This window comes from Podarcis muralis, chromosome 5 (genome assembly GCF_964188315.1).
Source record: "Podarcis muralis chromosome 5, rPodMur119.hap1.1, whole genome shotgun sequence".
Classification (NCBI taxonomy): domain Eukaryota; kingdom Metazoa; phylum Chordata; class Lepidosauria; order Squamata; family Lacertidae; genus Podarcis; species Podarcis muralis.
Window position 1 is genome coordinate 18,574,459 of NC_135659.1, and position 17,552 is coordinate 18,592,010.

Here is a 17,552-nt window from a genome sequence, read left to right on the forward strand (position 1 = left end):
CAAATGGCCAGGGGATGCTGGGAGTAGTAGTACCGCATCTTCCGGCGGGCTATTAAATCTCCACACACTTAAAAAGGGCCTAGCTAAGTGGAGAAAGCGTCGCTAAGCTCACTCGGGCCTCACTTTTGAGGTGCGGAGGCCCAACTCTTGAAAGTATGGAGGCTCCTTTCCCGTATGAAAAGGGATACATGGGCGACGCCTCCTCTCATTCCTCCATAAGGGAATATTATTTATTTATTTATTTATTAAATTTATAAGATCTCAGGGTGAGTCATAAGCCAAGCGGCGGTTGGCTGAGGGGTGAGGATGAGAGACCTGCTGCTTCTCGCTCTATCCGGGCCTTTGTTTTCGCGGCGTGAGGGAAGCGCCGGCCGGGAAGGCGGGGTCGGGCGCCGACATCCGGGTCCTGGGGGATGGCCTCCCTGAGCCGCTGCATCCGGGTCCTTCTCTCGTGAGGGAAGTTGTCAGGAGCCGCGAGGGGTCCTGAGGCGGAGAACGAGAAGCCTCCGAGCTGCCCGCCGGGACCTCCCCACCCCCGCACCCCGCCGAAGGCCGCTCAGGTACGGCTTCTTCCTCGGGCGGCGAAGGGCCGGGACGCCGGAGGACCCGCCCTGTCCGCCTCCCTCAGCGGCTCGGGCGAGTCGGCGTAGGGAATCCTCCCCTCGCCTCTGCTCGCCCTGAAGGCCTGGCGGCGGCGCCCAACCTTCTCTCGCCGCCCCGAGCGCGCTTACTCCACACACGCGTTCTCACGCTCACACGAGCGCCGCGAACCGACAGCAGCTGGCTAGGCAGTTGTGTTTTTGCGCGGGTTTGTGTTGCTTTCCCAGACAGGCGGTGTTGCATTCCCCCCCCCCCCCAAATTAGCCTTCAAACTCCTTTGCAGTGTCCCTTTACTGTGCGCATAAGCAGGGGACCGCGCCGTGCATGTTGTTGGGTTTGTTTTGTTTTTATTACTTCGATTCGCCTGCAGTTTTATTTCGTATTTTCATGCTGTGAACCAGCCCCGAGATCTTCGGGTCTTGAAGGGCGGTATACCGATTTAATAAAATAAATGGACGTCATTGGGCGGTGTGTGTGAGAATGAGAGAGAATTTATGCACAGTAGTGCAACAGCCTAAAAAGGTGTCGATCTGCTGTTGCCGGGTCAAAATAGGAAACTTCGCAGGAAGTTTTGGAAGGGTGTGTTTTGTACACCTGACAGCTGAACGTGCTTATACTGTATAGTGTAAACATAGTGCAGATTACAAATTCAATGGCTCCTCCCGCAGAGACCTGCCCCTGTCTGGGTTAAAATCAGGGATGGAGGAGGTGGTTCTGCAGTTGAATAGGTTCATCCCTCTGAGGGCCTTTTCAGTGGCGCTCCATTTGTGTAACATCCTTCCAGCTTAAATAAGTTGGCAGTGATTCTTCTGTTAAACAGTTTTCACCTGCTGAAGCATGTGTTTATCGAGTAGACTGGTTTTTTTTGCTGCATTCTGGCTTGCTGTCCTGCTTTGGTGGTTTTATTTGCCTGTTACTTGAGATTGCACCCTGTACTTGGATAATTTGTCAAGGAAGAAAGGATGATATCTACCTGTCTGGTAGGCAAGATTGGGACTCAAAACTATGTTAGAATTTGGGTAGTGAAATGATCTTGATTTCTGTTCAAAAATATGGCCAACGTTTTATTTTGTGTAATATCACTGTGCCCTTATAACTGGAACTTGTCTAGCACAAATAATTGTGTCATATCATTGGAATCTTACCGTTATTAAGAACAGCAGCAAAAGCCCACATGTATAACAATATGTTGTCTAGAAATATATGGTGCATCTCTGGTAGGGCATAGTATTATACCCCTAAAGCAGCTAGCACGTTATGTTTCCTTTGCTATGATAGTATAAACTCTTTGTTCCTTAACTTAAATAAGTACAGTGGTACCTCGGGTTAAGTACTTAATTCGTTCCGGAGGTCCATACTTAACCTGAAACTGTTATTAACCTGAAACACCACTTTAGCTAATGGGGCCTCCTACTGCTGCCGCGCCGCCAGAGCACGATTTCTGTTCTCATCCTGAAGCAAAGTTCTTAACCTGAATCACTATTTCTGGGTTAGCAGAGTCTGTAACCTGAAGCCTATGTAACCTGAGGTACCACTGTATTCCTCCTCTGATATGCTTGTTCTCTGTTAAAAAGGATTTGAATGGTTTTGGAGAAAGAGCCGCAGTTCAGTTGTAGAGCATCTGCTTTGCACACAGAACTCTTGGGTTCAATCCCTGGTGTCTCTAGGTAAGTTTAGGCGTGGCCTCTGCCTGAAACTTTTGGAGAGCCTTTGCCAGTCAAAGCTGACAGTACTGAGCTAGATGCACAATAGTCTGATTCAGTATAAAGCAGCCTTGTATGCTTGCTGCAACAGTAAGTCGAGAAATGAATGGCATTCTGTGAGTGCCAACAACAATTCCCATATCTCAAACATTAAATCAGAATAGTTGCATGGGAAATGTGATGAGTTGTACAGTTGTAAAGTACTATTATATATGGAAGTGTGTGCAATAATTATGGTTTAAGCCGACAAAAAAACTCCTAGTGTCATATAATAGCATAGAGTACATAAATAACTTTCATGAGTCCTTCTTTCTTAAAGAGTAAAAAAGTGACTTTGTGTGCATGGTTGGCCAACTCATTCCATAGGTGTGCTCAAATATATTTTATCAGTATTCAGGTGCCAGCATCAAATGTTTCATGTTAGCACAAATAGGTTTATAGGACTTAACTTGCCTGGCTCTCTGGGGATTGTGCCCATAGATAATAATCCAGAAATGGTTACAACTTCATATTTAAACTGGTTTTATTAATGTGTCCTGTTTTAAATGGGCATTGGATGCTGCTAGGGTTTATTTTCAAGTTTTTTATTTTAGGAGCTTATGAGGCTGTAACATTTAGATATAACTTGTGGACAGTAGCAGAATCTCAGAATTATGGCACAGTACTTTTTGTGCAGCATAACTATATCCATGCAGATTAATAGATCTCACTATAGATAAGGTAAGCCATAAAAATTATATGTCTATTTGAAGCATTTCCCCCCTATTTTTCAGGAGCCTCCTCACATTGAGAAGCAATGGAAGTAGCAACAAGTCAAACGCAACCTTGCAATGAAAAGCAGCTGCCAAATTCTGAAGGTGGATACGTGTGGCAGGTTACCGACATGAATCGACTGCGCCGTTTCTTGTGTTTTGGTTCTGAGGGAGGTACTTACTATATCAAGGAACAAAAGTTTGGCTTTGAAAATGCAGATGCTCTGCTGAGGCTTATTGAAGATGGCAGAGGCTGTGACGTGGTACAGGAAATAAAGACGTTCAGTCAAGAAGGGAGGGCAGCAAAACAGGAGCCAGCATTGTTTGCGCTTGCCGTTTGTTCACAGTGTTCTGATTCCAAAACAAAACAAGCAGCTTATAAGGCTGTCCCTGAAGTTTGTCGTATACCAACCCATCTCTTCACTTTCATTCAGTTTAAAAAGGATCTGAAGGAGGGCATGAAATGTGGCATGTGGGGCCGTGCCCTAAGAAAAGCTGTTGCGGAGTGGTACAATGGGAAGAATGACATGGCTATTGCTTTAGCGGTGACAAAATATAAGAAAAGAAATGGCTGGTGTCATAAAGATCTTCTCAGGTTATCCCATCTAAAGCCTGCAAATGAAGGTAACAACAACTGGGAATTTTCCATTACAGCTATAATTGTCTGGAGTAAGCACTGTCTGTTTGAGTGTGTTGGAAATGAAAGAGTGAGGAATGAAGCCTCCATAAAACTGGGGAGCTGTTGTTGCCCAGGCTCATTTAGACGTTGCAGAAATGAGTGATCACGCATTTTGAAATCAGATACTTAGAAGTGTAACCGTGTGATTTTACTCATGGCTTTCATCGTAATGGGAGAAACGGTTCTTAGTCTGTTACTACCATGTTAAGTAGAATGACAAAAATCTCACTTTAAAAAAATCACTTTTTTACTTTATACTTATGTATGGCCTGTTTCATTCTATACAGTGAAATGAAGGGAAAATGTCTCTCAAATAGCTAATAAATTATTGGGTTTTTTTACATTATAACTGAATTATCTCTGATCATAGTTTCGATATTTTTCTGCAAGCTGTAAATGTAGTTATACTGATGTGCGTTTGCATAATCTGCTGTAGATAAAAAACCCGGTCGCTTACTTGACAGTTGGGGGAAAACGTCTTATTAACCATCCTGTTAATAAGCTGTTATGCAAGAGTTACTGAGTATAGCTTTTTTCTATTTCAACAGGCCTTGCCGTAGTCACTAAGTATGTAATGAAAGGGTGGAAGGAAGTCCAAGAAGCATATAAAGACAGCAAGCTTTCTCCTGAGACTGAAAAACTGATAAAGTATTTGGAGGCAGTGGAGAGGGTGAAGCATACAAAGGATGAATTGGAAGTGATTCATTTGATAGAAGAATATAGTTTAGTTAGGGAACACCTTCTGACAAATCATTTGAAATCTAAAGAGGTGAGTGCATTAAATTTGTTATGTGCACTAACTGTGTAGTTAACGTGATGATGTATAATTGCCTGTTGATTCTTAAATGGTTAAATGTAATATATCCTCATTTTAAAACACCATATCCTGGTCTTTCTATCTCAATCTGTACAAGGTGTGGAAAGCATTGTTACAGGAGATGCCCTTAACAGCAATGTTGAGGAATCTAGGAAAGATGACAGCAAATTCTGTTCTAGAACCGGGAAGCCCAGAAGTAGCAGCAGTTTGTGAAAGACTAAGAAACGAAAAACTTCTTAAAAAGGTGAGACTCTCATGTTTGTATTATGCTAATGCAGCTCTGTGCAGTTGAAGTAGATCATTCCGATAATAGAAATTGGTGTTGAAGGTGTAGCTACACCTGCAACTCAAAACAGCAATTTCACACTTCAGAGTTTTAGAATTGCAAATTTTGATTGAAATATATTGAACCTGCAAACAGTATAGAGATGGAAGAAAGTTGGCCACTATTTCTAGTTTAAGGAATTGCAGGTGTTGTGGATACGGTTATAAAAACAAGAATCTTATGAAGTCTTTCTCCTGCACATTGCCATATGTTCAGGAAATCGATTGATCAAGGAAAATGTTGGGAAGCATTTTCTCAGAAAAGGATAAAGTATTGTGGAATTGACAAAACAACAGCACATTATTACTATCTCCTCCATTCTGAGCACCATTTTAAAGGACCATTTTGTAGGAAGAACAGAAACCTTTTTACTCAAATGGGAAATAAATCTTTCTTTTACTCAATTGGGAAGAGGGTTAATCCTGCAATGAGGGTTCTAGAGTAAAGTATGATGGAAAGAGTAGAAACACATTAATTGGAGGCAGAGGGTATTGATGTTTCAACATCTTAGATCTGATGTGAGGGCATCAGAGAAAAGTTGCTAAAAACAGCAACCCTAAAACAAATTAAAAACCTGAATATCTCAGCATACAGTCGTACATTGGTTCTCGAACAGAATGTGTTCTGGGAGCCGGTTCTACTCCTGGAACTGTTTGAAAACTAAGGAGAGGCCTGCAGCCAATTGGAAGTCGCGGAAGCCACACCGGACGTTCGACTTCCAAAAATCTTTTGAAACCCGGAACACTCACTTCTGGGTTTTGATTGTTAGGGAGCCAAGGTGTTTGAAATCCAAGGTACAACTGTATATTGTGTGGACATCTTGAAATACCCCCTTTGGTGTAAAGTGAAGATTACACAAAAGTTCAGAAAAAGTAATGTAAGCTAGGATGGTCAGAAGACAACTTAAGATGACAACACTTTTTTTTTGTATTTAGAATATTGTTTTGTCAATTATATGTCTTTGAGAATGCAGCTCTCTTTTTCTAGGCTCGAATACATCCATTCCATGTTTTGGTTGCACTAGAAAACTACAAAGGAGAACGTGGTTATCGGGGAAAACTTCGCTGGCAACCTGATAATGACATTTTGGAAGCACTTGATGCCTCATTTTACAAGACCTTCAAGGTAATTATCAGTTGTAGCTGCAGAAGTTCACACCTGTTTTAACGGCATGTTGATTTAACCTTTATTTTGAATCTATCCATACATACACGTATAGTATAAGCCTCCAGATGAGCAATCTTCATTTAAGAAAGTTTTCAATTTTAATAATAAAGGTTTAAGGTTTAAGGGCAGGATGATTAGAGTGTCTTAAGGACTCTGAAAAAACAGAAATCTTTTGCTTCTCTGCCTCCTTTCTTGTCCTGGCTAAGTCCCATGGTGACCCATTCTGCAGATTACACTGCTTCAGCCACTTCCTCCTACTGAGTTCCCTGAGGCCTTGTATTTGGGGGGGAGAGAGATTATAAAGAACAACATCTTGTGCATCCTTCTCATACTGTGTGGTCTTCTAGTTCTGGGCAAGAGCCAGTGTTGTGCCTGTAGCGTGACTTCCTTTGCTCGAGGGTCCCTCAAACAGACCTGGAGACTTGTGGGGAACAGGGGGACGGGGGCTGGGACGACGACAACCAGTTTGCACAAGCTGCTTCCTTTACTGTGAGAAGCAAAGCTACAGGGAACCAGGCAGAGGGCCTTCTTGGTAGTGCTGCCCTCCGTGTGGAACACCCTCCCTTCAGATGTCAAGAAGATAAAGAACACAACTTTTAGAAGACATCTGAAGGCAGCACTGTATTGGGAAGTTTGTAATGCTTGATACTTTACTGTGTTTTAAAATATGCTGCCCAGAGTGGCTGGGAAAACCCAGCCAGATGGATGGGGTATAAATAATAAAATTATTTATTTTTATTATCATCATCATTATTATTAGCAATTGACATAGTTTGGACATCACCCTCTTTTTCTTCAAGGTAGCAATTGCTTGTTCTCAATGTATGCTTATGCTATGAAAGCATGATAATAACAACCACTCTCCCAATTTACCTCTCACACTCTTTCTTTAGACAATGGAGCCAACAGGGAAGCGTTTCATGCTTGCAATTGATGTCAGTGACTCTATGTTCCAAAAGGTTTTGGGTAGTGTGCTGAATGCTAGTACAGTTGCTGCAGCAATGTGTATGGTAAGTTACGTTTGTTTCACCAAATTATTTCAACCCAAATTTGAATGCTGAAGTAGCTTTCTGTTGTCTTTCATGCCCAGACATGCACGCTGTCTACAGACCTAATCAAGAGACACTTAAAAACTTAAGTGGGGGGTAGTGTAAGAGAGTAGCTTAGAGAGTCTTTCCTCATTTTTTTTAAAGAATTACTTTAAAAGATAAAAGCATGCTTGCAAAGCAAACATAATAACCCCATCTAAATTTTTATCATCTAAAAGTATAATGCAGATAATCATGCATGTATTTGGGGTGGTTGTGGAAAACAAACAAACAACTTAGTGAGGGAGCAGTGTCCTCCTTTCTACTCCCAAATGTCTCACATTAGCACATTTAGAGCAATGCATAGAGATGTGAAGGCCTGGGGGAAGTACAGGAAAATTGGGGGGAAATGGGTTTCCTCCCAATTTTTCCATTTTCTCCCCAGGCCTTCACATCTCTAGGAAGGCACGAAGGAGCCAGCTTGAGCAGCAAAAGAGATACAAGAGGATGGAGGGATCTGCTAAAGAGTGATAAGTTTGACTGAGAAGTACAAGAGGAGAGGAGTTGAAGAGGAAATGTGGCTTTAGCAATGGACACTGTGAAAATCCTGAGACAGACAGTGGTACCCTTAGGTCTCCCTTCAGAACATAGAACACAAAATGAAAATAACATGGCTTCATTTTCTGTTTTCTGTTTTGTTTAACACTCTTACCAGGTTGTTGCACGAACTGAAAAAGATTCTCATATTGTTGCCTTTTCCCATGAAATGGTCCCTTGCTCGGTGACTGAGGACATGACATTACCTCAAGTGTTACATAAGATGTCTGAGGTATCTAAAGCGTTTATATTTGTCTCTAATTTTATATGTGGAAGTTCAACTAATTGTCCTGAATTGCAAAAAGGGACTACTGGTAAACTTTCTCCCTCATTTTGAACAAAATATTTTATAAATAATATTTTGAAGTATCTTGTTCACTTTCAGATTATTTTTTCACCTTTAAATTAAGCTGAAGCTGCTTCTGATAATATTTTCATGCAGTTTTCACTGTTCTCCAATCTATATATAATCCTATACATATGGACTTGGATGTAAATCCACTTGTGTTCAGTGGGATTTTCCATCTAATAAGTATATTTAAGATCTTAAAATCTGTGATTAGTTTGTTTGAAAAGATGGAATCGAGAACTTCAACATCAATAGACTCAACAAAAATATAGAACTAAAATTCATTTTTGCTATTGAACATCATTATATGTACATGACACTTTACATAGTTGCATGCCAAAATCGAAAAAACAAAACAAAACTCTGGCGTTAAGAGTTTACACCGTAAATTTCAAAAGGAGGAGTAACAGGTAGAGAAGGAAGAGACAAGGCTAAGATGGAAGACCAAGGGCAGTTGCTTTGTCGCAGTTGAGGCTGAGCATAGATTTGAAGTGATATTGGAAGGGAGAGGAAGAAAGAAAGAGACATTATATAGGAGTTCTAAGGATAAGGGACAGAAAGAGAATGTGGCTAACACTGTTGTAAGAATAGGAGTCTTTGGGTCAATTGCTGGCAATAGAGTTTGAGTAAATGTTGTGGACAGGGATGTAAAAGGAAATAAGAGCACAGAGAGATATTAGGGCAAAACCTTGGAGAGCTATATGGGTAAAAACAAAAAGTTTATCCTGGATGCTGAAGAGTATAGGAAGTCACCAGGGATTTGCGGAGGGCTTCTCAGAGTGCACCAGTGTGAGAGATGAGTAGAGTTTTGAACCGAAGTACAGTTCCCATCTAAAACGTCTGCTGACTTGTTTTGTTAATAATGGTTTCTTATTTTTCCTAGATTCCAATGGGTGCCACAGATTGTTCTCTTCCAATGCTATGGGCTCAGAAGACAGGTGTAGCTGTCGATGTCTTTATTGTGTTAACAGATAATGAGACGTTTGCTGGAGATACTCATCCTGCCACAGCCTTGAGGACATATAGAGAGGTAAAATGCCCTTTGTACAACTTTGCCACGAAGTTGTTTCTGTAGGAAATAGCTGATTTTTAAATAGTTCCCAGCTTTTAAAAGGATGACTGCTATGTCGCAGAAATAAAAACTCTTTAGAATCATTTATGCGTGGCAGTTGAAACTACGATACTAGTGGCTGGCACACTGTTAAAAATATTCCAGTTTGCAACAGCAGCACTCAAAAATAAAGCATTTTCTTCAAACATTTTGCTCACTTCACATTTACTCTGGTCAGTATCAGTGTAAGGTGCTGTACTTTGTGGCTCTTCAGTGGGTCTGCATCATGGTCCAACCAGATTTGTGCATGTGTGGCTATAAAAGCTCTCCAAAAGCCAAGCCGGGCCAATAAGAAAATGATTTCCGTAGGTAGAACAGATAGGCAATGGCAGTAGGAGAGCCTCTCTTTTGTCCTAATGTGCAGCAGTGGGGGATGTTACTGTACTGGAAAACAGATGGAATTGGAAACCCAGGGAAATTGTCAATGAATACTGTCTTGCATGCAAAGAGGTGGGGCAGGTCAGCCGGGTTTCCTGTATCTGTCACAGTAAAGTGTAAAAGACTTGGCTTTTGTAAAGAGTTTATACTTGGTTGTGCAGCTGCACACTGGAAAAAACGTGTTTCTTTTTCTTCTTCCTTTAGAGAATGGGTATTCCATCCAAGCTGATAGTTTGTGGGTTGACATCCAACAGTTTTACCATTGCAGACCCAGATGACAGAGGCATGCTGGACATTTGTGGCTTTGACACAGGAGCACCAGATGTCATTCGAAACTTCACTTTGGATTTGATTTAAATCTGTGAGCACCTGCTTTACTGAATCTGTTACTTGCTGAAGACTTTGACCAGGGACTTACCAGTCGGATTGACTGACTGTACTAACTTATGACTGAGTTTGACTCATCAATTGGAAAGTTGAACTTTTTTAAAGGGGATGTACAGACAAGTAGAGGCAGAATCCACTTTCTGGGGAGATTGTTTACGTCTGTTGCATATAGTTTTAAAATAGCAGTGGAAGGCCTTATAGAAATACCTATGGAACACCATATGTGTTTAATTTTATTAATAGCTTACCAATAGCAAGGTATTCCATCAATTTATACATTATGTTCTGAGAATAATTTTATTCTGTTACTTCCAGGATGGGAAGTGATTTTAAGATTTTACATTGTGTTGGGTTAATAACTGTTTGCTTGAGTAGCTGTTACTCATTGTATTGAAAAGGAAAAGTGAGACCAAGTCTGCACTACAGGTTAACTCACTTTTATTAATGTGTGTTGGTTCACATTGTGTACACCACACTTAATTTTGGTAACTTGCTGCTTTCAGTGCTCCTTTTATTTGTAGGGGATTCTGATTCTATAAGTGTTGGGATATTTTTTTGGACAACTGGATTGTCCCAAGGGATATGTGGGTGGTGTTTGGTCTTCAGCCTCCTCCTCCATCATTCCTTGTTTCAAAACAAGTCTTGCAATAATTGCACGATTTCGTAGTCATGCATTCTCATCACACTAATTCACGAATAAGCATATTTTAAATTTTATACGTTTGCTGATATGAAGAAGGATCACCAAGCAAGTTTGTCTTTTTGCACATTTTAATCAAAGGCAAATGAAATTACAAACCTCACCATTTGAAGCACAGGGACAAGGAAGTAGAGAGGATTGTTGGCAAAGATAAAAATTGGGACAAGTAATTTCATGCTAGTAAATGGTGTAGGGAATATGCCCTGAAACAGTCTTTTAAGTGTGACAGCACTGAACCTGTACAGGTTTCCAGGTATTTTGAGTGCAGTTGATACCAGTGAGAAGCTAAATTCTAGTCAACAGTGATTTGTGGTATACTATTAGTGCAGGCAAAGCCCATGGACCAACCTTGTAGTTTTCACCTCTGCTATGTATAATAGGGAAATACTTATGGAATGCACTAGACCACACAACTGTGATAGGGGTACAAAAGCTACATATATTTTAAACTGAACGGGGGAGTTTTAATTAAATTATAATGGATTTTTTTGGTCTTTTCCGGAGCTGAATGTATTGGTACATACTACTACCATTACCTTATCTATGAGCATTATAGGTAACAAACTGCCCTTCTTTATGCCTTGTTCACTTTGTTCAAAACCCATTTCCTTCCACCAGCTTCTACGGAAAGTTTTAATATATTGAGTTCTTCTTTACAGGGCACTAGTGTTAATCAGTGCAACTGGTAGAGCAAAATTGATACTTATGCATGTATATTGGAGTCCTGAAATATGCCATATAATACAAAAAATAACAACCACACCCTTCCTTTCTGATGTTTTAGTCCTAGGTTGATAAATTTCTTTCAAGTGTTCTTTTGAAAACACTTCTCAATGCAAACACTAATCTGTTGTCAAAATCCAGTGTAATTATAGCAAAGTAATTACACAGTGCATTCTGCAAACATTTTATAGTCCACAGTTTGTATGGGCCTCAGCCTAGTAAACATTTGATTAAATTGTAATGAGCAGGGATGCCGCAACTGCCTGCATCTTATCCAGTCAAAAGTGTTTGCACTGCATTTTGTATAAAGTACCTACTATAGGTGCTTGCATTTTTTCACAACTTCAGAATGTTACTTGCAAATGCTTTTTTTCTTTTTTTTTCTTTTTAATGCTTAAAATGGCAAAAGAATCCAGGAAATCACAATTTGCAATTGTTGCAGGATGTGCATCTTAAGACATTAGTAGTTATGTAAGTAGTGGCATATGTTTAATACAGGACTGCAAAGTTCGACTAAGTGTAGAATAATTCATTAAATTTTTTGATCAAAAAGATTAATAGAGTAACACATTTTCAATAATAGTAATGTAAGTACTTCACCTGGAAATTCCAGGCATTGTCTTAGAAAAGTCCAAGATTAATATATTCAAGATAATTAATAATTTGGTACAGTTCTTTGGAAGGAGATTGTTTCTGTAATTGCCAAGATGCATAGTTACTTTTCTGCCCTTCACAGAAGCAGCCATCCATCAGAAGCAGCTATATTTAAAATATTGCCGTATGAAGTACTTGTGGCTGCAATCTCTTGTCTAATTTTTTTTATTAAAGGAGGCAAGTGTCTAAAAATGTTACCACAACACTGTGCTGCTTTTCTAATAACATGGATGATATTTGTTTTAGATTAGCTCTTGTGTACATAGCAGGCATTATTTCCTTCTTGTTAAAAGATAATAATTCTGTTATGAGTATTATGCCTCTTCCTGTAGAGAGATGCCCTACATGGATTAGATGCATGATTGATCAACAAATACTATTGACAGTTACTGACCAAATGAACAGAACTACTGTCCTCTCCCTAGGTATGAGAATATCAAAAGCACAGAAAATGGTAAATGATAGAATAGGAAATTGCTACTAAGTATGAAAATAGTTGCTACACATACAATGTTACTAACATAAAGTATGCTTTGTACAGCGTTGGTAAAAGTTTGGTGTAAACTTTAGGCGAGTCAGAATAAGCTAATTGTTCAAGTAGAAAGAAGCTGACATGACTTTATGTGGCTTTAGCACAAATTTAATTCATTGAAAACTAAAAGGAATAGCTGTAACTACCATATTTTTACACTTTCAAAATTAAGTACAGTTAACTCGTGTTATACACATTTCGCTTGTGTGCATTCAGTTTTATGCACTTGGCAAATTAAAAACAAACAAACAAACAAGGGGGCAGACCTGAAAAAAAACTCCTAACTTTTGCAATTGCATCCAGTATGTTTTGACTATATGTAATTTTGACTTTATGCATTATCCCTGGAATGTAACTCCCACGTAAGTTTGAGAGTTGCCCGTTTCCAGTTGTTTTGCAGGCTGAGATTTAGGGCCAGTTCCTTTGTAGAGGAATGCCAGTGGATTTGCAGGAAAGAAGAGCCTAAACCGGGGTGGGTGGCTGATTGGTGGCTTCCAGATCTTGCTGGACTCTTAACACCCATCAGACCTTGTCAGCATATCCAGTAATGATGGGAGTTGTAATACAGCAATGTCTGAAGGTCCACTGGTTGGCCACTCCCCTGTCATAAACATTGGTGAGATTCTGAAGAGTTAATAGTACTAACACTAATAATTTTATTAGTTGTATGCCGCCCATCTGGCTGGGTTGCCCCAGCCACTCCGGGCGGCTCCCAGCAGAATATTAAAAACACAATAAAACATCAAACATTAAAACCTTCCCTAAACAGGGCTGCCTTCAGATATCTTCTAAAAGTCAATTAGTTGTTTATTTCCTTGACATCTGATTCCTGCAGGGTGGGTGCCACCACCAAAAAGGCCTTCTGCCTGGTTCCCTGTAGCTTCACTTCTCGCAGTGAGGGAACCGCCAGAATGCCCTCAGAGCTGGACCTCAGCGTCCGGGCAGAATGATGGAGGTGAACACACACCTTCAGGTATACAGGGCCAAAGCTACGTGTGCCAGATTATATCGCTATGTCCTGTAGAATTTTGCTTCCTACCCCATTAAAGGGTAGTAACTCCACTCCACCCACATAATACATTGCTTTTGAGATTTCCCTTGGCCTCAGAAGAGATTTTCTATATGGCTATAGAGTGGGTTGGCTGTTGAGGAAATGCTAGTCAAAATCTTCTAAGAGCATATCGCATTATTGGTTGTGCAGTTTTGATGCCTCTTTCAGCAAAGCCCTATTGTTTATCCCCCTCTAATCTATGATACACAAAGTATTGGTTCTAGGTCTGTTATTTTGATTAGGCTAGCTGTTTTTATTCTCCAGAACTCCTAGGTCGACTTCGTTGAAAAATGCTCATTGTTTGACACACTCCAGGAATGTAAAAGAGCATGGAAAAAGCCAGATGTCATTTGGGACCTGCCTGCCAGATGGCATTCAGAATTCAATTGTTCAAGCAAATGATCTGAATTGCCTTTCCAGGCATGGCCAAACTTGGCCCTCCAGATGTTTTGGGACTACAGTTCCCATCATCCCTAACCACTGGTCCTGTTAGCTAGGGTTGATGGGAGTTGTAGTCCCAAAACATCTGGAGGGCCAAGTTTGGCGATGCCTGCCCCACACAATATCAGTGGTCCTTTTAGATCAATTCATGGGCTTTGTGCCACTATTTTATGAAAAAATGTAGGAGTTAAGCCCCGTTTCGCAGAAGTTTGTCTACAGTATACAAATGTTTCTCAGGGATATGGCTAGCTATTCTGATTTTGATGTCAATATGCTATGAAATTCAATCCTGCCTTTTTCTGCCTGGGTTGCAGAAGCAGCAGAGTGTAGCAGGTAAGGCGGAAGGAAGGAAGGGAGCAGCAAATTTAGAGTTGAAGGTGAGGTGTCATAATTGGTCCTGCATCCAAGATGGTTAAAGGCTCTTAATCATTCTTCTATGTGCTAGTTATCTCTGTTGTGTCCTCTATTGTACAGATCTCAATGGGACATAATAAAATAGGTTTATGTGGGCAGAACAGGCCAGACTTCAGTTGGTTACTTACTAGGTAGGTAGCATTAAAGTGTTGATATAGGGCAGGTTGCTAAGCAGCTATGAGTGATTGAGTGCTTAAAGAAATTGAATGAATGCTTCTACAAAAAGAAAACGAAAAATGGTAAGCATTTGGGCAAACAAACAGTTAATTCTGAGTTAAAAGTTTTTCATATGCTCATTATAATGGAACTAAGTTATTAACTCTGGGAAAGTCCTATAAATGTCACTGTGGAGCTGCTACTTGAGGAGTCTCTACAAAAGAGGATGCAGAAGTTCAAAACTAATACTGAGAAATGATTGTAGGAATAGCATACATGGGTACTTGGGGGTGGAAGAATAAAAAATTAAGGCCCTAATGCTAAAAGAAGTATTGAGAAGGAAAATGTATTTCCTGGAAAGTGTGTTGATTCCTTCAAGTGTATGTCTTTCTTCAAATTGTAAGACACAATTATAAAAACCGTCTAAATTAATAATCAGAAAAATGAAGGCTTTTAGCAGGACTGATGAACACGCAGAGATGAGAAAAAAACTGATCTCTTTGAAAAGGGATGCAATTAGCACTTTATGAGATTTTGGGAACACAAATTAAAATTTAACCGAAATTGTTCTTTCTGCTTCTGTATGCTGTTTCAAACCTGCATGTTACATAGGAGGATACAAGGCCTTATTTTTCCTGCCCATCCTCTCCACTGCTTCCCGCCCTCCCCGAATCAAAGCTTCTCCTGGCAATTTGAAACCCCAGGAAAATGTGGCATATGGTATAGGTGGGAAGAAAAAGGGCAGGAAAACTTCGTTACGTGAGCAGCCTGCTGCTCACGAAAATGTGGATGCAAGCTGTTGTAAAGCAGGAGCTGATTAATGCTGACAAGTAGACAGTCCATAAAGCTAGACTATGAGTGTAATCCAAGGCCAGGCAGGCACTGGTGCCTTGTCTGTGTTTCTGTGGAGTCCATGTGCTTATGAGAATTTCCTGTTACGTGTGCAGAATACTCCTGAGCTCACGGAAGAGTACATGAAATCCCTGGTGTGTGTCACATCTTCTGGCTCACGAGTCGTAAATTGTTGGGGGTCTATGGAATACACCATGATGTTATTGTTTTTACATACACTAATTCTGAATATATTCTAATGCTGTCACATCTCTCACTACAGAAATGCTACTGTCTTAACTTGCGACTCTTTCACAACCCAGCTGCTGTTTAGCCGCCATTCATTTTTCTCATTCCTTGATTTATGGAAGTATATGGGAAGGGCTGAATGAATAGTGCTCTAATCGGGTATCTTTCCCCTTTCAGTAGTTATAGAGGTCATCTTAATTCCCCTTTCTCCGTTTGGCCACTTTCTTTTCTGAGGTTTGTCTGTTCCAGGTATGATTTGGGTATTGCTAGTCTCACCTTTGTTCTTTTTTTAATGATAGATAAATATATTTGCTGTTTCTTTACACTTTTGTAAAGGTGTTCTATAGGCGGAGCCTATAGGCTGATGCAAACACAACAAATTCATTAAACTGGTTGAGAGGGCCTTAAGTTTGAGTTGAGCCTCAACAATGGCTGAGGTTTACATCAACACTGGTTAATGCTAACTACGATTCACACTTCATTGGGATTTTTAATCAGCTTCTGACTTTTTTTCTGGTTAGTTCTAACCATGATTAACATCTATGCCAACATATGCCTCAATTGCGTTGAAGCTTTTCTGGGAAATTCAAGCTGGGTGGGTGGGTGGCAGTGAGCCACCAAATAACTGGCTCCCAAGTTTTTAGCCATGGCTAGGGGATCAGAAAGTATTGCAGCTGCTTAGGCCTATGGTGCAATGACCTCTTATGGCCATAGCCTCTGATGGTTTCACAGAGCAGCTTTGTGTACTCCCACCCTCATACTGGAGTGGGATTGCATGTATTTGAATGGCACAAAAGAACTCCAGTTGAGATGGTTTCACCAGAGAAGATTAGTAACAAGTTTGAGAAACTGAGGGCCCAGTTAGGCAGAAAGCTGTGGGACACAAATTGAATAATCATGGTACTTGTTGAGTACAATCAAAATAAAAAAATGAGCACAGAACAATGAAGTTCTTAATATTTTTTTTTTTTAAAACTGCTTTTTTGTGCTTTGTTCTTTTGGTGTTTCCAAAGTTCTGTTTTTAGAATCTGAGCAAAAGCAGTAATTCTATCGTACAACAAGGACCCATTCGCTTGAAGGAAATGCTTTAGTTGCCGCTGGTTTCCTTGCGGAGGAGAAAAAACATAGTGCTTTACAAAGTATATACTCAAATTCATGCTCACAAAGCTCAATTAAAAATGTCCTAAAATAAGACAAGCATGTGGAAACGCTCCACTTGCCACCAGTTTCCTTGCGGAGAAGCAAAAAAATGCTTTACAGTTAAAATGCCCTAAAAATCAGACATACATGGGGAAGGCCGGAATTAATTTTTGTGGTATTAGAAATGTGTTCTTGGACTCGCGAAATGAGTGAGAAGTTAATGACTATTGTGGAAGTATGAATGTACTGTATATGCACGTGGCTCTGCCGTTTTTTCTTTTATTTTCATGTACCCTGAATTTGGAGTATAGGAAACACACGAGACGAGTGCACTTTAGTGTGGCACAGTATAAACTTAACTATGAGCACAATAGGGAGCAAGCAGCCCCTTTAAGACCTTGTTCACACTACATACCTGCATTCTGGCTAGAACACGGTGCTTGTAACATCTGGGTTTCCATGAGAAGAAAATATTTTTCATGGAGGAGCTTTCAACCATCTGAGTCCCCACATAGTCTGAAGTGTATGTTGATCACCTCGGAGAGCACTCGACCTGGTATTCATTCACATTCTAATTTGAGCAGCTGTTCTCAGACTAATAGTTTGTTAAAACCACACTTACATATTTGGAGCAATATAGTCCCTCTGTAAGCAAATGCAACCACATTATTTGCTTTGTGTGCTTTGGATTAAAAGGTTACCAATTTGTATGTGTAATTGTACAACAAAGTTAACTTTATCGCTACAGCTGCAGTGCTGCTTAATTAT

The 17,552-nt window shown here is 40.3% G+C and overlaps 1 protein-coding gene across 2 annotated transcripts; it reads left to right on the top strand.

Moving 5' to 3' along the window:
- The first annotated feature begins 312 nt into the window (after positions 1 to 312).
- RO60 (Ro60, Y RNA binding protein) lies at positions 313 to 12,173 on the top strand. 2 transcript variants are annotated; one of them, XM_028732522.2, is made up of 9 exons: positions 319 to 560; positions 3,077 to 3,679; positions 4,283 to 4,503; positions 4,649 to 4,795; positions 5,864 to 6,001; positions 6,937 to 7,053; positions 7,787 to 7,900; positions 8,901 to 9,047; positions 9,711 to 12,173. In XM_028732522.2, exons 2-9 carry the CDS (start codon positions 3,100 to 3,102, stop codon positions 9,861 to 9,863), a joined length of 1,617 nt encoding a protein of 538 aa, XP_028588355.2. In that variant the 5' UTR covers positions 319 to 560; positions 3,077 to 3,099; the 3' UTR covers positions 9,864 to 12,173. The 2 variants fall into 2 exon arrangements, with proteins under 2 accessions (XP_028588357.2, XP_028588355.2); XM_028732524.2 differs by lacking the exon at positions 7,787 to 7,900 and having other exon boundaries at positions 313 to 560.
- The last annotated feature ends 5,379 nt before the right edge of the window (positions 12,174 to 17,552 follow it).